Source organism: Hermetia illucens, chromosome 1 (assembly GCF_905115235.1).
Source record: "Hermetia illucens chromosome 1, iHerIll2.2.curated.20191125, whole genome shotgun sequence".
Lineage (NCBI taxonomy): Eukaryota > Metazoa > Arthropoda > Insecta > Diptera > Stratiomyidae > Hermetia > Hermetia illucens.
The window spans coordinates 121867781-121888063 of NC_051849.1; the positions used below are offsets into that span (position 1 = coordinate 121867781).

Here is a 20283-nt window from a genome sequence, read left to right on the forward strand (position 1 = left end):
TAAACCCTCTGCACTTTATTTCTCACCCGTCTGCTGGCATTGCCAGTGCTGATCTGAATCAGTCTACAAATTTATGACGTCCATTATCAGTGGAAGGGTCAATGCGCACCTCGAGACCAACAAATTCTGCCAAGTTTGGTCAAGGTGTTGCAAAGAGCAACTCATTATCGACTCGGTAGTTGTATGACAAGCAAATAGAGGCCAAAGAAACCCCTTTAGTTGCTATATTGATTATGCCAAGGCTTTTGATAGCGTTCCACATACCTGGCTAATCGATATCCTACATCTGTATCGCATTGATCCGAAAATAATAAAGTTTTTGGCGATAGTCTTGGAAGGGTGGCATACCACCTTATCGATGCGCACATATGAGGATGCTAATACCTCAGAGCCCAACCGTATACGGAGGGGCATTTTTCAGGGGGATTCGTTGAGTCCGCTTTGATTTTGTATGGCACTGAACCCCCTTTCATGGCTACTGAATGAAGCTAGACGGCATGGTTTTGCAATAAAGTATGTCCTACGTGCTAAGTACGAACTGACACACTTGATGTACTTAAATGACATCAAGTTGTATGCTGGGACTGACAACCATCTTAGAAGCCTCTTGCGAATAATATACATGTTCATCCGTAATATTCGGATGGAGTTTGGATTAGACAAGTGTAGAATCCAAGCCATCCGCAAAGGTCATCAGGAGCCGCATGCCGGACATAGCATTGGTGACCTCCAGATCGAAGCTATGACCGAGACAGATTTCTACAAGTACCTAGGAATTCTGCAAAGAACCCATGCTCGAGTTGGTGATTTGAAGGATGCTCTGCTGTCCGAATTCCTGCAACGTGTAAAGCTGGTGCTGAAATCGTATCTCTCGGGGAAGAATAAAATAAGCGCTTTGAATGTATTCGCTATTCCTTCACTGGCTTATGCATTCGTAATATTGCCGTAGACGAAGACCGATCTGGAAAACATCCAGCGGTGGATACGGACAACTATGTCCAAATTTCGAATGCATCATCCAAAGTCTGGCGTGGAGCGGATGGACCTGCCTTGTGACATCGGAAGTAGGGGCGTGGCGACACAACATCATCGCAAAGTCGACTCGCTGCGCGCTTATTTTTACAGCAAAGAGCAGGCGAGCCCCTTACATGCGGCTGTCTGTAAGGCAGACTGTGGGCTGACTCCACTTAACTTGAAGGATCGATCTTTCAATCCTCTGAGTGGGGTGAAGTCGGACCAAGAGCGGAAGTTGAAGGCAATGCACGGTAAACACGTGAATTGTCTTTGGCAGCCATTTGTCGAACAGATTGCTGTGTGCTGGGAAGCTCTTTGTTGAGACGGAGGGGTTCATATGTGCCATTCAGGACGGCGTAGTCGCCACCAGAGCTTATAAAAAGCACATCATGAAAGAACGGGTGGAGAACGACCAGTGCAAAATGTGTGGTTCGGCGTTAGAGACGTAAGGCCATCTCATTTCTGGCTGTACTGTTATGGCACCGGTGCAATACATCACCAGGCATAATGCTGTATGTAAGGTTATCCATCAAAACCTTGCATACAAGCATGGGCTGATCACGGGAACATGTCCGGTTTACCGAAATGAGACGCAAGAAATACTTGATAGTTCTGCTTAAAGCATGTATTGGGATAGGCAAGTTCTGACCACATTGCCTCCTAGTGTACCGTTACGGTCTTGAATGAAGTGCTCTAACACACTTCAAGGCCCTGATCCAACATGGATTGTTGCGCCAACGATTATTATTATTATTATTATTAAGTTCTGACTTATCGTCATACTGCACATAACAAGCCTGACGTATTGTTAGTTGGCAAAACGGACCGCTCCGCGTATATTGTTGATGTTGCTATCCTCCATAATAGCAACATTGAACGGAAATACGTGGAGAAGGTGAACTATGAGCCATTGGCTCGGGAAATCAAAGAAATTGGCGTCTCGAGCGGGTGGTTGTAGTTCCCATAAAATTGTCAGCTACAGATATTGTACCTAAATCCCTCTCGGCTCCCCTTGATGTAATAGGACTTTCGCAGTCTGGTTCAAACCATGCAGAAGTACACTATTCTGCATACGTGCTCGATGTTGTCGAGAGTACTCGACGGATTCTCCCACTGATCTACCACCGGCCAGCACCACCAGCGCCCTTTTAGTTTTTAAGCTTGGCAATTAGTTCTAGTATTAGGTAAAATCCGGCATCTGCCGAGATTGTGATAACTCAGGAATAATAATCGTTGGCGCAACAATACATATTGGATCAAGGCCTTGAAGTGTGTTAGAGCACTTCATTTAAGACCGTAACGGCGCACCACAGTATTCTGTAGATTGCATTTCCCAAAAGATGTCTGGTTGTACATTAAAGTATGGGAACCCCGTTTTCTAATCTCAACAGCGAATATTGTAAATGTGACAGAGACGTCATGACTTCCTCAACAAATCAAGAAATGCAAAATCACAAAATTTGGTTATGACTATGAATAAGAGAATAGCAATGTGCAAATCCAATGTGCCGAGCACACAAATAGAAGAGCCAAATTAGCAGATTGTTACACTAAATCTACGATTGTTACACTAAATCTACGAACGTATAAACTGAAATGTAAATTTTTATGTCGCTACTGTCAAATGAGTATGAGCTGCGTTTATATATATATACATACGCACTTGAATTCGCACTTTCCCCCCAATTAAAAATTGAATCAACGGTTATTTCATGGGAGCATTAACAGTAAAAGGAACACACCTAAAAACCCTCAAATGCCCCTCCGGAAATCAGTATGTGAAAATTAGGCGCCAATTGAAACAAACCGCACATTGACAACTTTGCTTATTCGTCGGAATTGCGCTTGGCATCCATCTTTGATTTTATAAATCATCCGTACGTACCTCAAGTTTTTCAATCAAAAATTTTCAAAGCTTTCAGCTACCATCGGACGGTGGTATTATCTCCTTCAACCGCAGATTAAAATCATTTGTCTGTTCAAAAAAAGAGTTCTCACTACAAATTACACAAAACCACTAAGAAAACTTCCATCTCTTCGTAGCTAAACTCTCCATTCGAAAAATTTCTGAATGCAAACTCGCGATCACTGAGGTCCCAGAACCCTGTATCCGTAAATTGACCACTTCTACAGAAACGTATACACTCCTTAAACCGAATTGCCCAGCAGATGAAATACGCACTGGTACGAAGGAGTTTCCGCATTACACGCTTACACACGCCTGGAAAATTCGAAACGCAACGCATTCATTTTCGAAAAATCCGTATTGCCAGATGTGAAGTTCATATTGGTCCGGAATCATCTGTAAACGACGAGTGGTAGTAGACGGGGACGATAACAAAATTTTGAAGGAATATATTTTAAACTTTCTAGAGTAATGAATATATTTTTATATTGCGCGTAATTCGTATAAATATACAATGCTTACAAAAAAAAGTGTGTTGAAAAATCGTGAAGTATCGTATGTTTCAGCGTACAAGTTGTACCAACAAACAATCCAAAGGCCACAAATCATACCTACAGGAGTCAAGAGGTAAAACTGAAAGTTTTATAATATTTTGTCTGCACAGCAGTAGCATAAAAGTACCTTCTACTTAAAGTGCCAAATATCTACCATAGATAGAAACTTAATATTTAAACATGCTAATGATTTGCTTCTTGACAACTCATAACTCAGCTGGTATTTGCGCTACCGTGCCGCGTTCTACTTTCCACTTACAGCGCTCACATCCCTAACGTTTGGTTGCGCCAGATTCTGGGCGTTTATATCATAGCTCAGATATCCATGCAGCTACCACACTCAAACCTATAACTTGTGATTAAGTTGGTCGAGCCCTATAGTATAGACATACTATAGGGCACAGTTAGATACTAGACAGCTACCTCACTCCCCCTTGCCCCTCAAGGGGGAAATCAGTGCGAGTACACACGATTTCAAATTGTTTTGCCCTTGAGCATGAGCGAGATGTACCGAAAACCCGATCAGCTGTGTTTGACATACCGCCCGGACTTGCCAATGTATTGGTGAGATTGGCAAGTTTTTGCTTACGGATAAGTGAATACGTGAAACAACTTTTTGCTATATGGGTGAGCACGCCGTAGTACCAGAATAGCAAAAGCTCACCGATCTCTCTCTTACCAATACGATTTGACGAAGATTATGCGTTTTCCTTGTTTAGCGTCTCTGAAGTGTACAGATAAGCTTCTGCATGCATATTTGCAAGTGGGGTCATTTTTGTAAGGGTACTGCCTATAGTAGGTCTACTGTGCTATAGGGCGCAAACATTAGGCATAATATTTGCGAAATTCTCCAGATAACCTAGATATTGTACAGTGAGCAAAAGTGAAATCTAGCCTCCGTCGTACGAAATATATAAGGGCTCAGAAAGTGGGTAAAAGGGGTTGTATGTGTTTTGTTTTTTACAGGAAAGTTACGTACCGTCTGTTGAATGAAATGCAAAAAGAATCTACGAAAAAGGATAAAATAAAATTTTTCTCCATTATCCGATGAGATCTTCCATCATTTTTTTTCGAAATGGGATCTTCACGAAGCCTAGAGGTTTTGAGTAGCTTAGGAGGGCTTAAATACTACCACATACGTGTTTTTCACACTTTGTGTTTTGGAATATTTTGAACGTTTGATAAATACCCTATTCCTCTGCGCTGGCTTGCAGATTCTTTTTGAAAATTCCGATGTACATATCCGCATCGATATACCCTTTCCGAATACCATATCACCCACACCGTCCGCCCCATAACAGCCATCCTATCCTGGATTTTTCGGCTACAGTCTTGTCTTACGCTTCCTCGTAAGCTTTTACTTTTGCATCGCAGGAGAATATATTAAATTTAGACTAGTCGACAAAGAGTGCACCACCCTAAAACGTTTGATCTACAAAAAGGTAGTTGTTAGTAAACTCAAATCGCTTTACTTGATTGACTTCATTAACGTAAGCTTTAAAAATTGAGTATTTGTCAAACATTGAAGATATGCCGAAACAGTGACGTGAAACATAAAACAAATTTATAAAAATGCCAACCAGAGAGTAAAGAAAGCGATCGCTGTCACTGAGCGATCCATTACAAAGATCTTAATGGTAAACTGGACACTCGCGATGGCTAGAGAGATCTGTATCGACTTGCTAAAAGTCGGCACGAGCGGACACAGTACACCAAACAATAGCAAAAACGGTACTTTGCTTACCAACCGTCGAGCCGCAACGGATACATGGCGAAAATTTGTTCATCCACTTGAACAAGCATTGCCCCACTTGTTAGCGCAACTGAAGTCGAGAAAGCAATAAAACGAATGAAATCGGTAAAAGTCACAGGACCTGACGACGTAGCATCGGAGCTCCGGAAAGCGAAGAGCTGGGACCCAACACTATGGGTGACACACAGTGAGTTATTTGATCGGATTGTTGACGAAGGTAGAACACTATCTGATTTGCAAGAAAGTATCACAGTTCCAATTTGGGAAAAGAACGATAGTCCAGCAGAATGTTCAAATCACGGTTCGATCCGGTTACTTTCCCATTCCATGAATTTGTTTGAACGCATTCTTGACAACCGAATTCCCAAAATCGTTGAAATAACCGTGAATCAAGCCGGATTTTCCAAGTACTTCGGAACTACTGACGCAATACACGCTGCGCGGTTAACCATGGAGAAACACCGCGAGCAACATCGCCCTCTTTACATTGCATGTCTGGATCTGTTAGTGTTCATCAAAGGACCGCCCTCTCACCACTCCTTTTTGCTTGCTATTGATACTTTCACACGGGACATCCAGCGTCATATGCCTTATGCAGAAGTTGTTTCCCTAGGGTCTAATAGCACAAATGATCTCGAACAACTTGTCTAGAATCGAAATAAAACTGAATTTTTGACGACCAATCCCCATCAAACAGGCACAATCACTGTCAACGGCAGCTGAGTGATTTAAATATCTCAGAAGAACGCTATCTGCCAATGGAGATTTGCGTTATGAAATTGCTTCAAGGTTCCATTTCGAGAAAAAATACTTGATGGAACGTCTCACCGAATAATGGAGAAAAAATCCACCCGAATATATCTAACGTTTGGTCAAATCCATGCCACTTCAAAGTAGTTTTTTTAGGCGCTTGTGAGGCATGCCTCCTGTCGGTGAATGCGGTTTCATTTGTTTCGGAGCGTTTGATACGCACTCCCAAATAGCAGTGTTTTGTGACCATTCCTAGTTCCTGTCATGGCATGTTTAAAATGTTTTCTACGAACTCCATTAGTTGCAGCAGGAATTTCTATTTGAGACTCCCTGAAGTTACAATCTCTTCTATAATTTCGCTTCTTCCAGAACTACCTAGCGAAGAACTTCCATTTAACACTTCTTCCACTAACAAGGGAAGCGTCAAATTGACACTTCGTTCACGACGATCAACTAGCAGAGATGGATCAGCCCAGCAAAGTTTGGTCGAAGAAAGTGACGCCACCATGATAACCGTGGCTAAATGCTAGCATGACGCAGGAGGCCCGCCAGCGCTTACTGAAACGCATCGAACGTTACTGCGGGTTAAATTGTCATGGGGTGGATTCTCTGAAATTTCGTTTCTTCTAGAACCACATAGCCCTGAATTCCGATTCAACATTTTTATTCTACTAAGAAGTAAACTCAAAATGTCAGGAAGGACCACAAAACACCAAAACCAGCCATGGGTCGTCTCCTGGAGGCGAATGTTACGAGCTATAAGATGAACACGGCTTTTGTATTAAAGTTTCTTTGCCGAAGAATAATGTTCAAAATTCTATTATGTATGCATGTAAATATTTGCAATGTATAGTTTCTTTTTAATTAGGTTCGAAGTTTTTGAAAACAAGTTCGTAAGTCGATAAAGATTTGCGAGTTGTTTTAAAGTGGGACTGAATTATTAGCTGGACAGAAATAGCCACCTTGAGCCATGTTGAAAAAGCTTTGTTAATTCATTTGTAGTAATTTACAAACTTACAAAGTTCACAAAAGTTGCCTAGTTATGTTAGCTTTCTAATGACATGTTACGATAGTGGACTTAATTATGGAAAATTTGAGAATATTAAGAATTAAAGGCGAGAAAGCGTGGTTTCAATATGGGATAAATTCACCTAAATTTGATAGTTCTAGTGTTTTGGCGCATTCATTTTCAATTGTTCGCGTTTAAAACTGCCATTCACTTAAAAATTTGCTCACGTCACGTTTTCTCGCATTTAATGTGTAATATTCCTAAATTTTTCATGATTAACCCTATCATTTTTAAGGTATTGTTTGTAAATCAAAACCTTATTAAAATCGGTTCAATGTCTGTCTGTCTGTCACAGGCACTTTTCTCAGAAACGGCTGTACCGATTGACACGAAATTTGGTGAGAAGGTGGGACCTGTGTATCGCCAGACATGCAGTGATTGGTTAAAGAGGCGGGGAGTGGGCTCTCCCACCCCTGTGCAAAGTGAAGATTTCTTTAACGGAGCCTTTCTCAGAATCTACCCAACCGAAAAATCTGAAAAAAATCATGAATCTGCCTCTATATGGTGCCCAGGCCTCAAAATACTCTCCATATCGATATCTGTTCAAATTAAGTTAATAATAGTATCTTCTTTTTCTTCAGCCTTTGTCCCGTTCACAAGCGGGGGTCGGCTCGAAGTTATTAATAGTATATTACCATATTTTTGGGAAAATTGAGTAACACCCCCTTAAGTTTATCCCAAGGTTATAAAAGTTGATAGTAGTATAAAATATAATACGAAGCATATTATCTCCAAGTCTGATCAAAATCATACCATTAGTAACAAAGTTACAGTAGCTCAAAGTTGTCTTTACCGTGTAAATTTACAACCAGAAGTAATAAATTTGATATGCTAAATGCATGTTCTTAACGGGCTACGTACAAATGGGATACATCTACACTCAAATATACTCACAGAAGAAGCAAACAAAACCTTTTATACTTGAAGCCCCCAGCTTCCGGTTTCTCGACTTGTTACATGCCATTTGAAAGCAAACATAATGAGGAAACTTTTATCAACTTTGCTGGTTTGTAAGTTTAAAGCACCCTTACAATAATGCATATTGAACTTTAGATAAAAAATCGAAGTGATGATGCCCTTTGCAATTGAAAAGTCAAGACGAACATATTCATTACGAAAATACTTCTGTAGTTGAGGAAATGTAGATAATGCTTCACATGCATGCATGTCTTCTTTATCGCCTTCAGTTATTTGGGTGTTGCATTCCATTACTTCTGCTACAATTTCCACATGTATAATCTCTCCATACAGCTCAAAATTTGTATTGCACAGGAGGTATTTTCTAAATTAGTTTCCCAAATCAATCAATGACTTCTTCATCGATAAAGGGATCAAGTTTTGAAAGGTTATTCAGATTGGCGAACCCTGCCTTTTCAAAACAGATTGGTATTGTGGTGGAAGCAACTAACTACTAAAATCTTTTAGGAACCTTTGCAGTTTCTACAGTACAATGAATATGTTTTGAAACATTTTATCATTCCTTGATCGAGTGGTTGAATCAAGCTGGTTGTATTTGAAGACAAAAAGAATATTCTAACATGCAAGTCGGGTTGACGGAGGAAGAAATTGAATTATAATATGGTGTGGGGACTGTCTATCTCCATAGGAGTGAGATTGATTTGCATTTCCCATCATAAAATGCTTACCAAACCTTGGAATGGCATAAAGAGCAACGCATATTTTCATCCCAGGGACATTATCGTTCCGGTATGCTAATGTATCTCGAGGAAGTGCTTTATAGGATATGGCTGATTTGGCAGTGTTGTAGGTGCAGCTACTTTTGTATTCTCAATTTAAGAAGGGCTACAATTCACTAACCATTTATTACCAGCTTGACGGTCAGCTTTAGCTACTTCACGGCTCGTTTTATGAAAAGAAACATTTTCACAAACTTTGTATGCTAGAAGCCACCCAGAAGTGGCCTTGGAACAATCAACGTTAAACATTTGAGTGAATTTGATGGCATTTTCCTTTAACAACTTTAAATACTAATCACAGTATGCGATTGTTTGCCAACAAGTTAATAAGTAGAATTGAGTAAGTAATTGGGCCTTAAAAAGATCACCAAACAGAGCAGGAACCAGAAAAGCCACAAAAATAAGTAAATAAATAAAAAGGAACGAAATTGAAGGAAAAGGCATGTGGCTCCAAGACTGCGTACATTTAAACCAATAAATTGCGTCGACGCAAAATTTTGATTTTCCCCAACTTTTTTGTATGCGCGAGTGATTGTTTATTGCCCCATACAATTGCGTCTACTTGCATTTTACAGCTCACTCGCGGCAATGCTTTGTGAAATCTCGAAGAGTGCACATAGATGTGTGCTTCTTAATTGTCCGATTTTGAGTGTGCAGAGAGGGTAATAAGTCAATCACTAAGTATATATGGTTGCCATTCATCCCTTGATGTGGTACAGCGCGTCAACCACACCCACGCGTCATTGCTCACGGTTAACTGAAATGCGTTTCAGCTTCCAGAATTCCTACTCGTGTTGGAGACGCATTCTGAGGACCCTCGCTACCGTTGCCGAGGAGCGTGTGCACATTCTAGAAATCAACCTTGCCCGATTTTGATAGCTAAAGGTCCTCGGCGTCTGGTCAGTCCTTATCCGAGGCGTTATTGACGTTTCTGTACCAGTAAAATTTTAAAAGTTGCTGGTTATTAGCTCATAAATTTCTACCTCTCTTAGTCACCTCTTACGACAAGCATTGAATGTATTTTTAAGCTCCAACTATGTTTGAATTTTTGTCTGGAATGCTAATTACCAAATGCTTATAAAACAAAAAAACAATGAAAAGAGTCCTTCGGTTCACACATGGTAATAACACCCATAGATGAAGTGCAGATATAAACATACAAATATATTTGTGTCATCTTTTACCAATAGGATAATTGGAATTTAAGCTTAAGTTTATTTCATATTATATTTACGTCCGTACAAGTTTCGTTGGGATCAACTGTTATAAAAAACAAGTCGGAAAACCGGAAGCTCGCGCTTCGGGTATAAAGGTTTTGTGTTCATCTTATGTAAGAAACTTCAACGCACATTGTTCTATCTGTATATAGCTCCAAATCCTACATACTCCTTTATATTTTTCCAAACTACAAGACATATGTACATATTACAGCTATAGATATTATCCTCACCCTAAACAAACAAACTGCCTATTTCCGAATACTGTACATATATGTGCCCAGAAGCATACATATGTACATATGTAGTACGTATATTGAATACGGCTGGTTTAATTTACAAATATATCTATCTGAATTAGACACTACTATCAAACTTCATTAGAACGCATATACTATTAGGCTGTTGCACATCAAATGGCCGATTTGGTACTAAAATTTGAAACGACTGTAAGGCCTACAAAAATTTATTTAATTAATCAAAATAAGTGCCAGTCGATTCAAAACACTTCTCCCAGCGAGATACAAGAGCATTTATGCCAGTTTCGTAGAAGTCCGATTTTCAGCGGTTGATAAACTCGTCGAAGGCAATTTTGATGACCTCTTCATTCCTCAATTGTTATTCCGCCAAAAAATGATCCAAATGCTTAAAAAAGTGGTAATCAGTTGGCGAAAGGTCCGGTGAATGTCGTGGATGAGGCAGAGTCTTATACTGCAATTCGTTCAACTTTTGAACCGTTGTTCTGGATTCATGAAGTCGTAAATTGTCGTGAAGGAGTATCACATCATCTCTGTTGACTAATCTCGGCCGTTGAATACTTAATTTTTGGTGCATTCTCTCGAGTTTGGAACAGTATTTCTGTAGTAGTACCAAGTACCAAGAAAGAATAGTGGATAACTCCAGCTGTAGACCACCAAACAGTCACCATTACCTTCTTCGGATGGAGGCTCGGTTTCGGCATATGCTTCGGTGGCTCATCAGCATCTAGCCATTGTGTTGATCGGCGACGATTGTCGTATAATATCCACTTTTCATCACATGTCCCTATTCTGTACAAAAAGGGATCGCTTCTGTTGCGGGAGAGTAAAGAACTGCAAATTTCCATTCGAAGCGCCATGTTTTGCTCCGTAAGGGCTTGCAGAATTCATTTGTCGAGCTTTTTCACCTTTCCAAGTTGTTGCAAGTGCCGGGAAACTGTCGAATAGTGTACGCCCAATTTCTCTGCAATGTCTCTCACAGACTGACATGTGCCGGATTCGCCTAGCAAACGCAGCTCGTCGTTAGGAATCGATGATCCTGGATGTCCACGTGGCTCAATTTGACGGTTTACGTCGCCTGACCGGAATTTTTCGAACCACCATCGTGTGGTTTGTTTGCTTACCGTATCAGCTCCAAAAGCCCCGTTAATGTTCCTGCCCGCTGCTTTATGACCGAGTTTGAACTCATACAGAAAAAGTATACGTTCTTGGCTCTTTTCCATCCTTTTTTCTTTTTTATTCATTGTTATCACAACGATGGTCAAAACTGAAATGACTCCTTGATTAAATGTAGGAGTATTTATACTTCACTATCCGACACCAACAGCGCCAACTGGTGGTGGTTCGATACCGCAAAACTACAACTAACTTCACTTGATTGCCAAAACGGCAATTTCATATGCAATAACTTAATATATACCTACATACATAGACCCATGTCTGTTTGGAGTCATTGATATTCATATACAAATGACTAATAAACCAAAACAAAATAATTCTCAAAATAATCATATAAACTCACTTCGTTGTGGAATTGACGAATTGATATGTGATGATGACGTCATGCACGTTGTAGAATGCACGAAATTCACAAAAAATAGCAAAGTTTCATCCCCTATGACTGTTAATAATAGTTGGATTTTGACTTGATCCAATTGTGCATTATACTATCCCTTACACTCACGCCAAATTTTGTACTTCTGGGATGGACATGGGGGTTGCCGGGTAAATTTCTAAAATGTGGAAATATACTGTTATTAACTTTATTTGTGCAGATATCGGAACCGGATGTCTTTTTAGGTCTAGATTTCGTAGAGATGCACTATTCTGATTTTTTCAGATTTTTCGATTGGATATGTTCTGAGAACGAAACCTGTTACACTTGTTGATGTTCATCTTTTGAGCCCTCACTCCCCTATGTTTCACTCGATATCAAATATGGAAACAGTTTCGAAGAGTACTACATTTTATAAAAAAAAAATTCATTTCATTCACATGTATGCAGACGCCCCTCCCCTTAAACTTAACACAAAATGGTGTTGCATGTTTAGGGAACAACAGATCACACGCTCCTACCAATTTTCGTGATAATCGGTCTAGCCGTTTCCGAATAAATCGGGTGTGACAGATAGACAAACAGTCAGACGGACAGACAGACATAGAATCGATTCTTATAAGGTTTTGTGTTTACACAAAACTTTAATTAGCGATTTCCTTCGTCTACGTAAATGGTCATTGAATAATAGTATAAAGCACAAAAATATATGCGCAGGATCATTAGTACGTGATATACGTAGACATATCAGCTTTTAACATCATCTCTCGCCCAGGGACCACGAACGAGGATGTGTCTCGTTTAGGCCAACATGTCTAGAATATGAACAGAATAAGTCTTCAGTATAAGAAATGCAACTCACTGTACTCTATTTTTTCGAAAAATATATGTTACGTCTATATCAAAAGAGTAATGTTAACTCGCAATGAACAACGATGGTAATGAACTCACCGTAAAATATATTTTGGAAATTCGAGACAAAATTGGTATGGGATAGTAATCGGATCGGACGGTAATTTGAACATTCTGCTGGATCACCTTTCTTTTTCCATATTGGAACTGTGTTACTTTCTTGCCAATCAAATGGTATTCTACCTTCCTGAATAATCAGATTAAAGAATTCACTGAGCCGCAGTGTTGGGTCTCAGCTCTTCTCTTTCCAGAGCTCAGATGCGATGTCGTCAGGTCCCGTGGCTTTCCCTGATTTCATTCTTTTGATTGCCTCCTCGACTTTAGTCTGACAAGTGGAATTGCTCTAAATGTCGGCAATGATTGGAGAAGTGGAGGATGAGCAAATTCTTCAGTTGAAATCTGCTCCAAGTATTTTCGCCATTTATCCGTCGCGGCTCGACGATAGGTAAGCAAAATACCGTTCTTGTCACTAATGCAATAGAAGTGTTCGATACCATGTGTGCGTTTGTTTTGGCTTTTAGCAAGTCAATACAGATCTCTCACCATCCCACGTGTCCAGTTTATCGTAAAGATTTTTGCGATGCTTCCCTATTGACATTCTTATAAATTCGCCAATTGGCCAAAGTTTTATCGTCGAGGAAATTGTGGTGGAGGTGTTTCTTTTCACAAACCTTCTGTTGGATATCGGAGTATAGCAAAAATCCTTAAGATAATTGTTTGAGGCTCTTAGGCCACGACAAAGATAACCGATCCTTGGGACGGGTAATGGGGCTAGTAAAAACCACGGATTGATTATGACTAGCCTGGTTTATTCATTTCTTTCTGATTTATTATATATACAAAATTATTTCTTAGTTTAAATGCTTAATCAACAAATTATAATTCTTTGCAAAAAGCTAAATAACATATTCAACAAAAATTCTTGGTTGTAATTCGGTCGCCTTGACCGTGATGAACTTCCGTCAGCGTTTTGTTCCAGGCACAGGCACAATTGATATGGATCGATTACCTGTTCGTACCTGGTTAGCACGTTTTGTGGTGCAAGGTGAAGGTCGCTGACTTGAGTTTGGAGCATTGTGCGGGTGTCGTGTATCTATCATGAACATTTTGCGTGGAGCGAAAAATGTTTGATGATCTGTTTCTTGGGCAATTGTTGTTGGATTTTGCTAGTGTCCGGCAAGAATTGTTACAATAGATTTTGATTTTTTACAATTTGTATTTCATTCAGTTTATCTCTTGATGTGGATTAACTCTTTTGATTTATACAGCGAAAACTGTTCGATGATCTGATTCTCGAACGTACCGCCCCCCAAGAACCTCGGGGTTCTTAGATACTTGTTTCATTGTTGACTGCTGGTTTTGGATCGTACCAATTTCGTTCTTGGGTTTGAGATGATTGCTGCGTCTTACAGAATGACTGGATGTTCTTTCTTATGAGCACGAGGATAAAGATGCTTGTTAAACCAATGACCATAATCAGGTTTATTGAAAAATTGAATGCGTGGGAGTGAAATTTCTTCCATGCCATGTTCTTGCTTAACTCCTGGTGCTTATATGCTTCTTGCACTATCGTGGAGAATGACCCTGTTGCTTCAAAGTGAGTTGATCCATTGAGTGTGGGCACTGTTTCGATTGCCACTGATGAGTTGATGTTGGCCGCAAAAGGCTTAAAATATACCTTCAGGTTTGCTGATAAGTCTCTTTGTTCGGAAAGAAGAATGATCTCTTTCGTGGTTAAGGAACAATTTGAAGGCAATTAGATGATCCATTCCTCTTTGAGGATGATTTCGCTTCTTGGTCCGTTACAGAGAGCGTACGTTGTTGCATATATCCAGGTTTTTGGGGTGTACAATTTTTTCAAAATTATAGAGTGCATTTTAAAGTGTTGTGTGGAGCAATTTTTTCCTTCGTAACTATTGTACATTTGAGTGATCAGGCAAATCGGATTTATTTGTATATTATAAAGTGACCGTAATTGAATCATATAACTTGTCGTATTTAATGCGAAGCTATTGTCAAGTTCTTCCCGGCTGATTTCGAAGTACAATTGCTCGTCATAAGTTGAATTTCAGGTATACTAAACAGATTGTTGTTGAGTCGTTGTGGAATTGCAGATGCTTGTATAAGATCATAGTGATGTACGTCGAATGTTGGCAAATATCATTGTATCGTCATTTTCTGCTGCGTTGGGTTGATGATGAATCTGTAGCGATTAGCATAGTGCGGTTCAATGTTGTAACTACTTCAGTTATGTGTGAACATTTCCAAATGGACGCTTGGTTTGATACAATTTGCCACAAGCAATCGTATTTAGCCAGTGTTTCATTCAAAAAATTCAAAACCTGTTGGTATGTGTTCAAGAAATGAACATGGATTTTATTCTTTTCGACCGTAACATACCATTTTTTGAACTCATTGATTCTCTGTATGCGCTCATTTAGATGTATGTTGAAATGCTGAAGTTGGGTGGTGATTCGGTTATTAGTGTCATTTAACATTTGAGTTGCTTTTAGCATGACCTTTCCTTGATGTTTTACTGTGTTGAATAGGTTGACTTGATATCTCCTGATAGACTTGATCGTTCACTCCAAAGACAGCGGTGAGTATTTTTCCCAGTATATCTCTCCTTTGTCCTGATCTCAGGAACTGAATTGATCTTGATCGATGCAGAATGTTATCATTCATGGTCACTAAATGCTGGTTAAGTCTCTCGCAACTTTGTCATAGCTCATCTGCTTACTATATTCACACAACCTCGTCATGTTTTCAATTACATCTTGAATTTTTATGTTGTCTGTGTGAATTTCACGCCAAGTTACAAGGATGTTAAATTGGAATATTCCCCTATTTATGACCGCATTTCCTAACTCTTCTAGGTAGAAACCTCCACTCGAATTTTTGACGCTCACGATGGCCCTCACATGTGATACGTAGAATGATATTATAGTTGCTAACATTAACGTCCATGAGAGCGTAATATAATGGTTGGTTATTCCACGTCTTCGCTTCAAAGGAGGTGGTTCGTGGTGCTCGTCATTATCTGCCTCTTGTACCGGTTTAATGGCTTCTCGTAGGTATTCGTCGTTTATTGGCAGAGGACACAGTTTCACTACTGGTCGCGTTGTGATATGTCCATTCATTTTAATGGTTGCTACACGGACCAATCCATCTTCTCCTAGATGTACGTCGATTATTCGTTCCAGCGGCCACTTTGTGGGAGGAGTTTTCTCACCTTTTACTAATACCAGCATGCCCGGTTGTAAATTGGCAATTGGTTTTAACCATTTTGGACGTTCCTGTAATCTGGACAGGTATTCTTGATGCCATCGGTTCCAGAATTCGGTTGACAATTTTTGCGTTAGCTGCCACCGTCGTACAGGGTGCGGCAGCATAACTTCTTTTTAAAAATGCGCGCCACTCAGTTAGTTGATGTCATAGCGGAGCGCTAGTGGTCTCGTTCAAGAGGGGACACTGTAAAGTTTTGTCCCGACACGGTTCAGTCGCCATCATGCGTTGGAATAGTGAGGAGCGTCCCTTTGCCGTTGAGGTTTACTCTTCAAGCGGATGTTCGGTTATTGCAATACAGCGTGCATTTCGGAATCGCAAATCAATTGTTACATGGGTCACTACATTCAGACAAACTGCAAGTGCGACAAAAGGAAGAACTGGAGTCCCTCGGTCCGTTAGATCACCTGAGAACATTGAAGCAGTGAGAGCGTCAATGTTGCTAACAAGAGTCATGACAAACGCCAGAAATCGGTTTACGCAATGTATGGAGAATGGGGGACGTCACCTAACAGATTTGATCTTCAAAACAATGTAAATAAAAACTTTAGACATGTACCTACATTATAAAAAATAAATAAATATTTTCCGATGCATACAATACAATATTGAGTTTTGAAAAAAGGAAGTTATGCTGCCGCACCCTGTAGTTCCTTGACGTTGTCCGGTGTTTTATCTGGTAGTGCAAACATAGAACTTCCGATTAGGAAGTGTGCAGGAGTGAGCGCATCTTCGTCGCTCGAATCACTGGTGCTAAAGGCCTGCTGTTTCAGCATGCTTCGACTTGAGCGAGGGCGGTGTACCTCTCTTCGATGTTTAGAAGGGATTCCCCGAAGGTTTTCAAGAGGCGTCGTTTCACCGATTTGACTCCGGCCTCCCATAATCCACCGAAATGGGGACTAGTTGGTGGAATGTGATGCTACTCGATGTGGTCATTCGCCATCCACGCTTGCGTTTCTTGCGTCATAGTTTGAAACATGGTCTTTATCTCCTTTCCAGCTGCTATGAAATTTGTTCCACAATCGCTGACTTTACATTTTCCTCTTCTGGATACGAATCGTTTTACCGCTGCTATGCGTGCTGCTGACGTGAGATCGCTTAATAACTCCAGATGCATAGCTTTCGTCGCAAGGCAGATGAATACCGCAATGTACGACTTGGCAGTCTTTGCTCCCCGACCATTTGACCATTTAATCCTTAATGTCCCTGCAAAATCCAACCCGGTTTCCCAAAATGGTCAATTTAGTACCACTCTGGAGGATGGTAAACTTCCCATCAATTGAGCTTGTGGTTGTGCGTTACTTTTGTAACAGGTGATGCATTGTTTTACCATTTTCTGAGCGTTTAAAATCCAATATTCTTGTCGTAGAGTCGATAACATTAGCTGTGAGGTTCCATGAAAAGTTTGATGATGAGCATGCCGCACAATGATCTCAGTAAAATTGCATTCACCGTCCAATATAATAGGATGTTTGTTGATGTTGTCGACATTTTGTAGCCTTCCGCCCACCCTGAGGATACCGCAGGAGTCAATAAATGGACGTAATTGGATGATTCGTGATTTACTATTCATCGACTGGCCTTTCTTTAATCTTTGGATCTGGGGTAAAAACGATCGAATTTGTGAATCGTAATGCACGCAGTTCTTCCGCGGTGAGATATCCACAGGATCGATAACCATTATTACTCGGCAACAGTCGTCTGCAGCATGCAACTACACAGATTAGCCTCGTATAGTTGGAGAATTTATCGATCACTAGATCCTGTTCTTCTGCCCGTAACGTGTGCAAGGTGTTTCTTTTCTGTAGCTCCATGGGTTCATTGCACTTCATTGTTGGGAAGCGAGAATCTTTGGGCCATTACACCATAACCCAAATTCGTTTAACTGTGCTGGGGTCAATCCTCGTGTAGCGCAATCAGCAGGGTTCTCGTGTGTCCCCACATGATGCCATTGTTCCGGTGTGCTGCTTGCATGAATTTCACTCACTCGAACTGGATAGTCGTCTAACCAAGAGAGTGCAATCGTTGAGTCTGTCTAGTAGTGGGTGGCAGTAGCAGTCCAACTAACAACTGAGGCCTTAACTTGATTCATCAGTTTGGCCAACAATACTGCGCTATTGAGTTCAAGTCAACTTACAAAAGTAACACACCATTGTTTAGGTCTGCCTTTTGGTCGTTTACCATCGATTTCGATGTTCAAACCAATCTTGGCAAGTGAATTCTCGTTGTCATGAATTGCGTGACCATACCATCGAAGACGTCTCTCTCGCAACTTTTCCACGATCGGTGCGACCCCATAACGATCGCGGATATCCTCATTTCGGATGTGATCCAAATGTCCACTCAGAACCATAGAGAGCGACTGGACGGACGACATTGCGGTAAATTTTAGATTTAGGACGTTCGTTGATACGTCGATCACAAAGAACACCAGTTGTGGAACGCCACTTCATCCAGGTTGCGTTAATGCGTGAAGCAATTTCATAACGCAGTTCTCCATTGGCTGATAGCGTTGACCCGAGGTATTTAAATCGCTCAGTTCTGGGCAGATCACTGCCGCTGACAGTGATTGTGCCTGTTTCATGGGGATCGGTCGTCACAAATTCAGTTTCGTTTAAATTCAATCTGAAACCGTGTTGCATGAGGCGATGATTCCATTTTTAGATAAGTTGCTCGAGATCATTTTTGCTATCAGATGCTAGGAAAACATCATGTGCATAAAGCAGTGTGTAGGGCGCTGGACTTTGGATATCCCGTGTGACGGTGTCCATAACAAGAACAAAGAGGAGTGATGAGAGGGCGCTTCCTTGATGAACACCAACAGAGACACGAAGCGGTTTTGATACACCCGCCATTCTGCGAACTTTACTTTTCGGATCGTGGTAGAGCAATTGATCCCAGCGCACGAGTTCTTCTGGCACGAAGTGTTGTCCTAAAGCATACCAGATGAGTTTGTATGGTACACGGTCAAACGCTTTCTCTAGATCCAGAAAGGCAATGTAAAGAGGGCGATGCTTCTCACTGTGTTTCTCCATGAGTAACCGCGCAGCGTGTATTGCGTCAGTAGTTCCGCAGTTCTTGACAAATCCGGCTTGATTCACGGTTATTTCAATGATTTCGCGAATATAGTTCATGGTATGGGAAAGTAATCGGATCGGACGGTAATTTGAACATTCTGCTGGACTAGCTTTCTTTTTCCATATTGGAACAGTGGTACTTTCTTGCCAGTCAGATGGTGTTGTTCCTTCCTGAATAACCCGGTTAAAGAATTCACTGAGCCACAGTGTTGGGTCCCAGCTCTTCTCTTTTCAGAGCTCAGATGCGATGTCGTCAGGTCCTGTTGCCTTCCCCGATTTCATTTGTTTTATTGCCTCCTCGACTTCAGTTGCGCTGACTGGTGGAACTGCTCCAAATGTCGGTAATGATTGTGAAAGTGGAGGATGAGCAAATTCTTCAGTTGAAATCTGCTCGAAGTATTCTCGCCATCTATCCGATGCGGCTCGACGGTTGGTAAGCAAAGTACCGTTTTTGTCATTAACGCAACAGAAGTGTTCGATATCCTGTGTGCGTTTGTTTTGGCTTTTAGCAAGTCGATACATATCTCTTTCGCCATCCCGAGTGTCCAGTTTATCGCAAAGATTTTTGAAATGGTTCGCTCGGGTGACAGCGACCGCTTTCTTTACTTCCCGGTTGGCATTCTTATAAATTTGCCAGTTAGCAGGCATTTTATCGTCGAGATAAATAATAAATTTGTGGTAGAGGCGATTCTTTTCACGGACCTTCATTTCAACATCATCATTCCAAAGCCAAGTATCTCGGTTGATGTACCGTTTACCCGGCTTGTATGAGTGAAACCGTTTCTTCTTTCTTCTCACCAAATCGCCAACATTTAATGCGCGGCGGGCCAGTGCGTTCCTCACGCTGTTCTATCGGTGGCTTAATTCGCAGGACGATAATCAACGGCCGATGTTGAGGTGCGATGATCTCATAGGGAACGATTTGGCAATCAGTGACAGTGGTAAAATGTTGGCGTCTTATGAGAATATAGTCGATTTGAGACAATCGTTTGTGGAACCATGTATTCATAAGTACAAGGTCATGGGTGTCTGCACAATCGATTATACGCTCGCCACCCTCATTGCGCGCTCCGAACCCCTTTCCCCCATGGCACCTGTTACCGTCTGCCTTTTCACCCACATGACCATTAAGGTCGCCAGCAATGATTATATAATCGTCAGCAGGCATGTGACAAGTCTTTTCATCGAGAAGTTGCCAGAAGGCATCTTTCTCGGCATCAGGTCGATCTGTCTGTGG

At 41.0% G+C, this 20283-nt stretch overlaps 2 protein-coding genes across 4 annotated transcripts in view; one reads left to right on the forward strand and one right to left on the reverse strand.

Moving 5' to 3' along the window:
- The window catches only part of LOC119648327 (helicase domino), an 88153-nt gene extending 84929 nt beyond the window's left edge, over nucleotides 1–3224 (reverse strand). Inside the window, 1 exon segment of the mRNA XM_038050058.1 lies at nucleotides 2900–3224. The gene's annotated coding sequence lies outside the window, so the exon portion shown is untranslated.
- A 26-nt stretch (nucleotides 3225–3250) lies between these two features.
- LOC119648400 (DNA repair protein RAD51 homolog 4) overlaps nucleotides 3251–20283 on the forward strand; it is a 158928-nt gene continuing 141895 nt past the window's right edge. For all 3 annotated transcript variants that reach the window (XM_038050176.1, XM_038050269.1, XM_038050224.1), the window contains exon 1: nucleotides 3251–3547. In XM_038050176.1, the coding sequence (XP_037906104.1) occupies nucleotides 3435–3547 (113 nt within the window). In that variant the 5' untranslated portion in view covers nucleotides 3251–3434. The remainder of the gene's footprint in view (nucleotides 3548–20283) is intronic.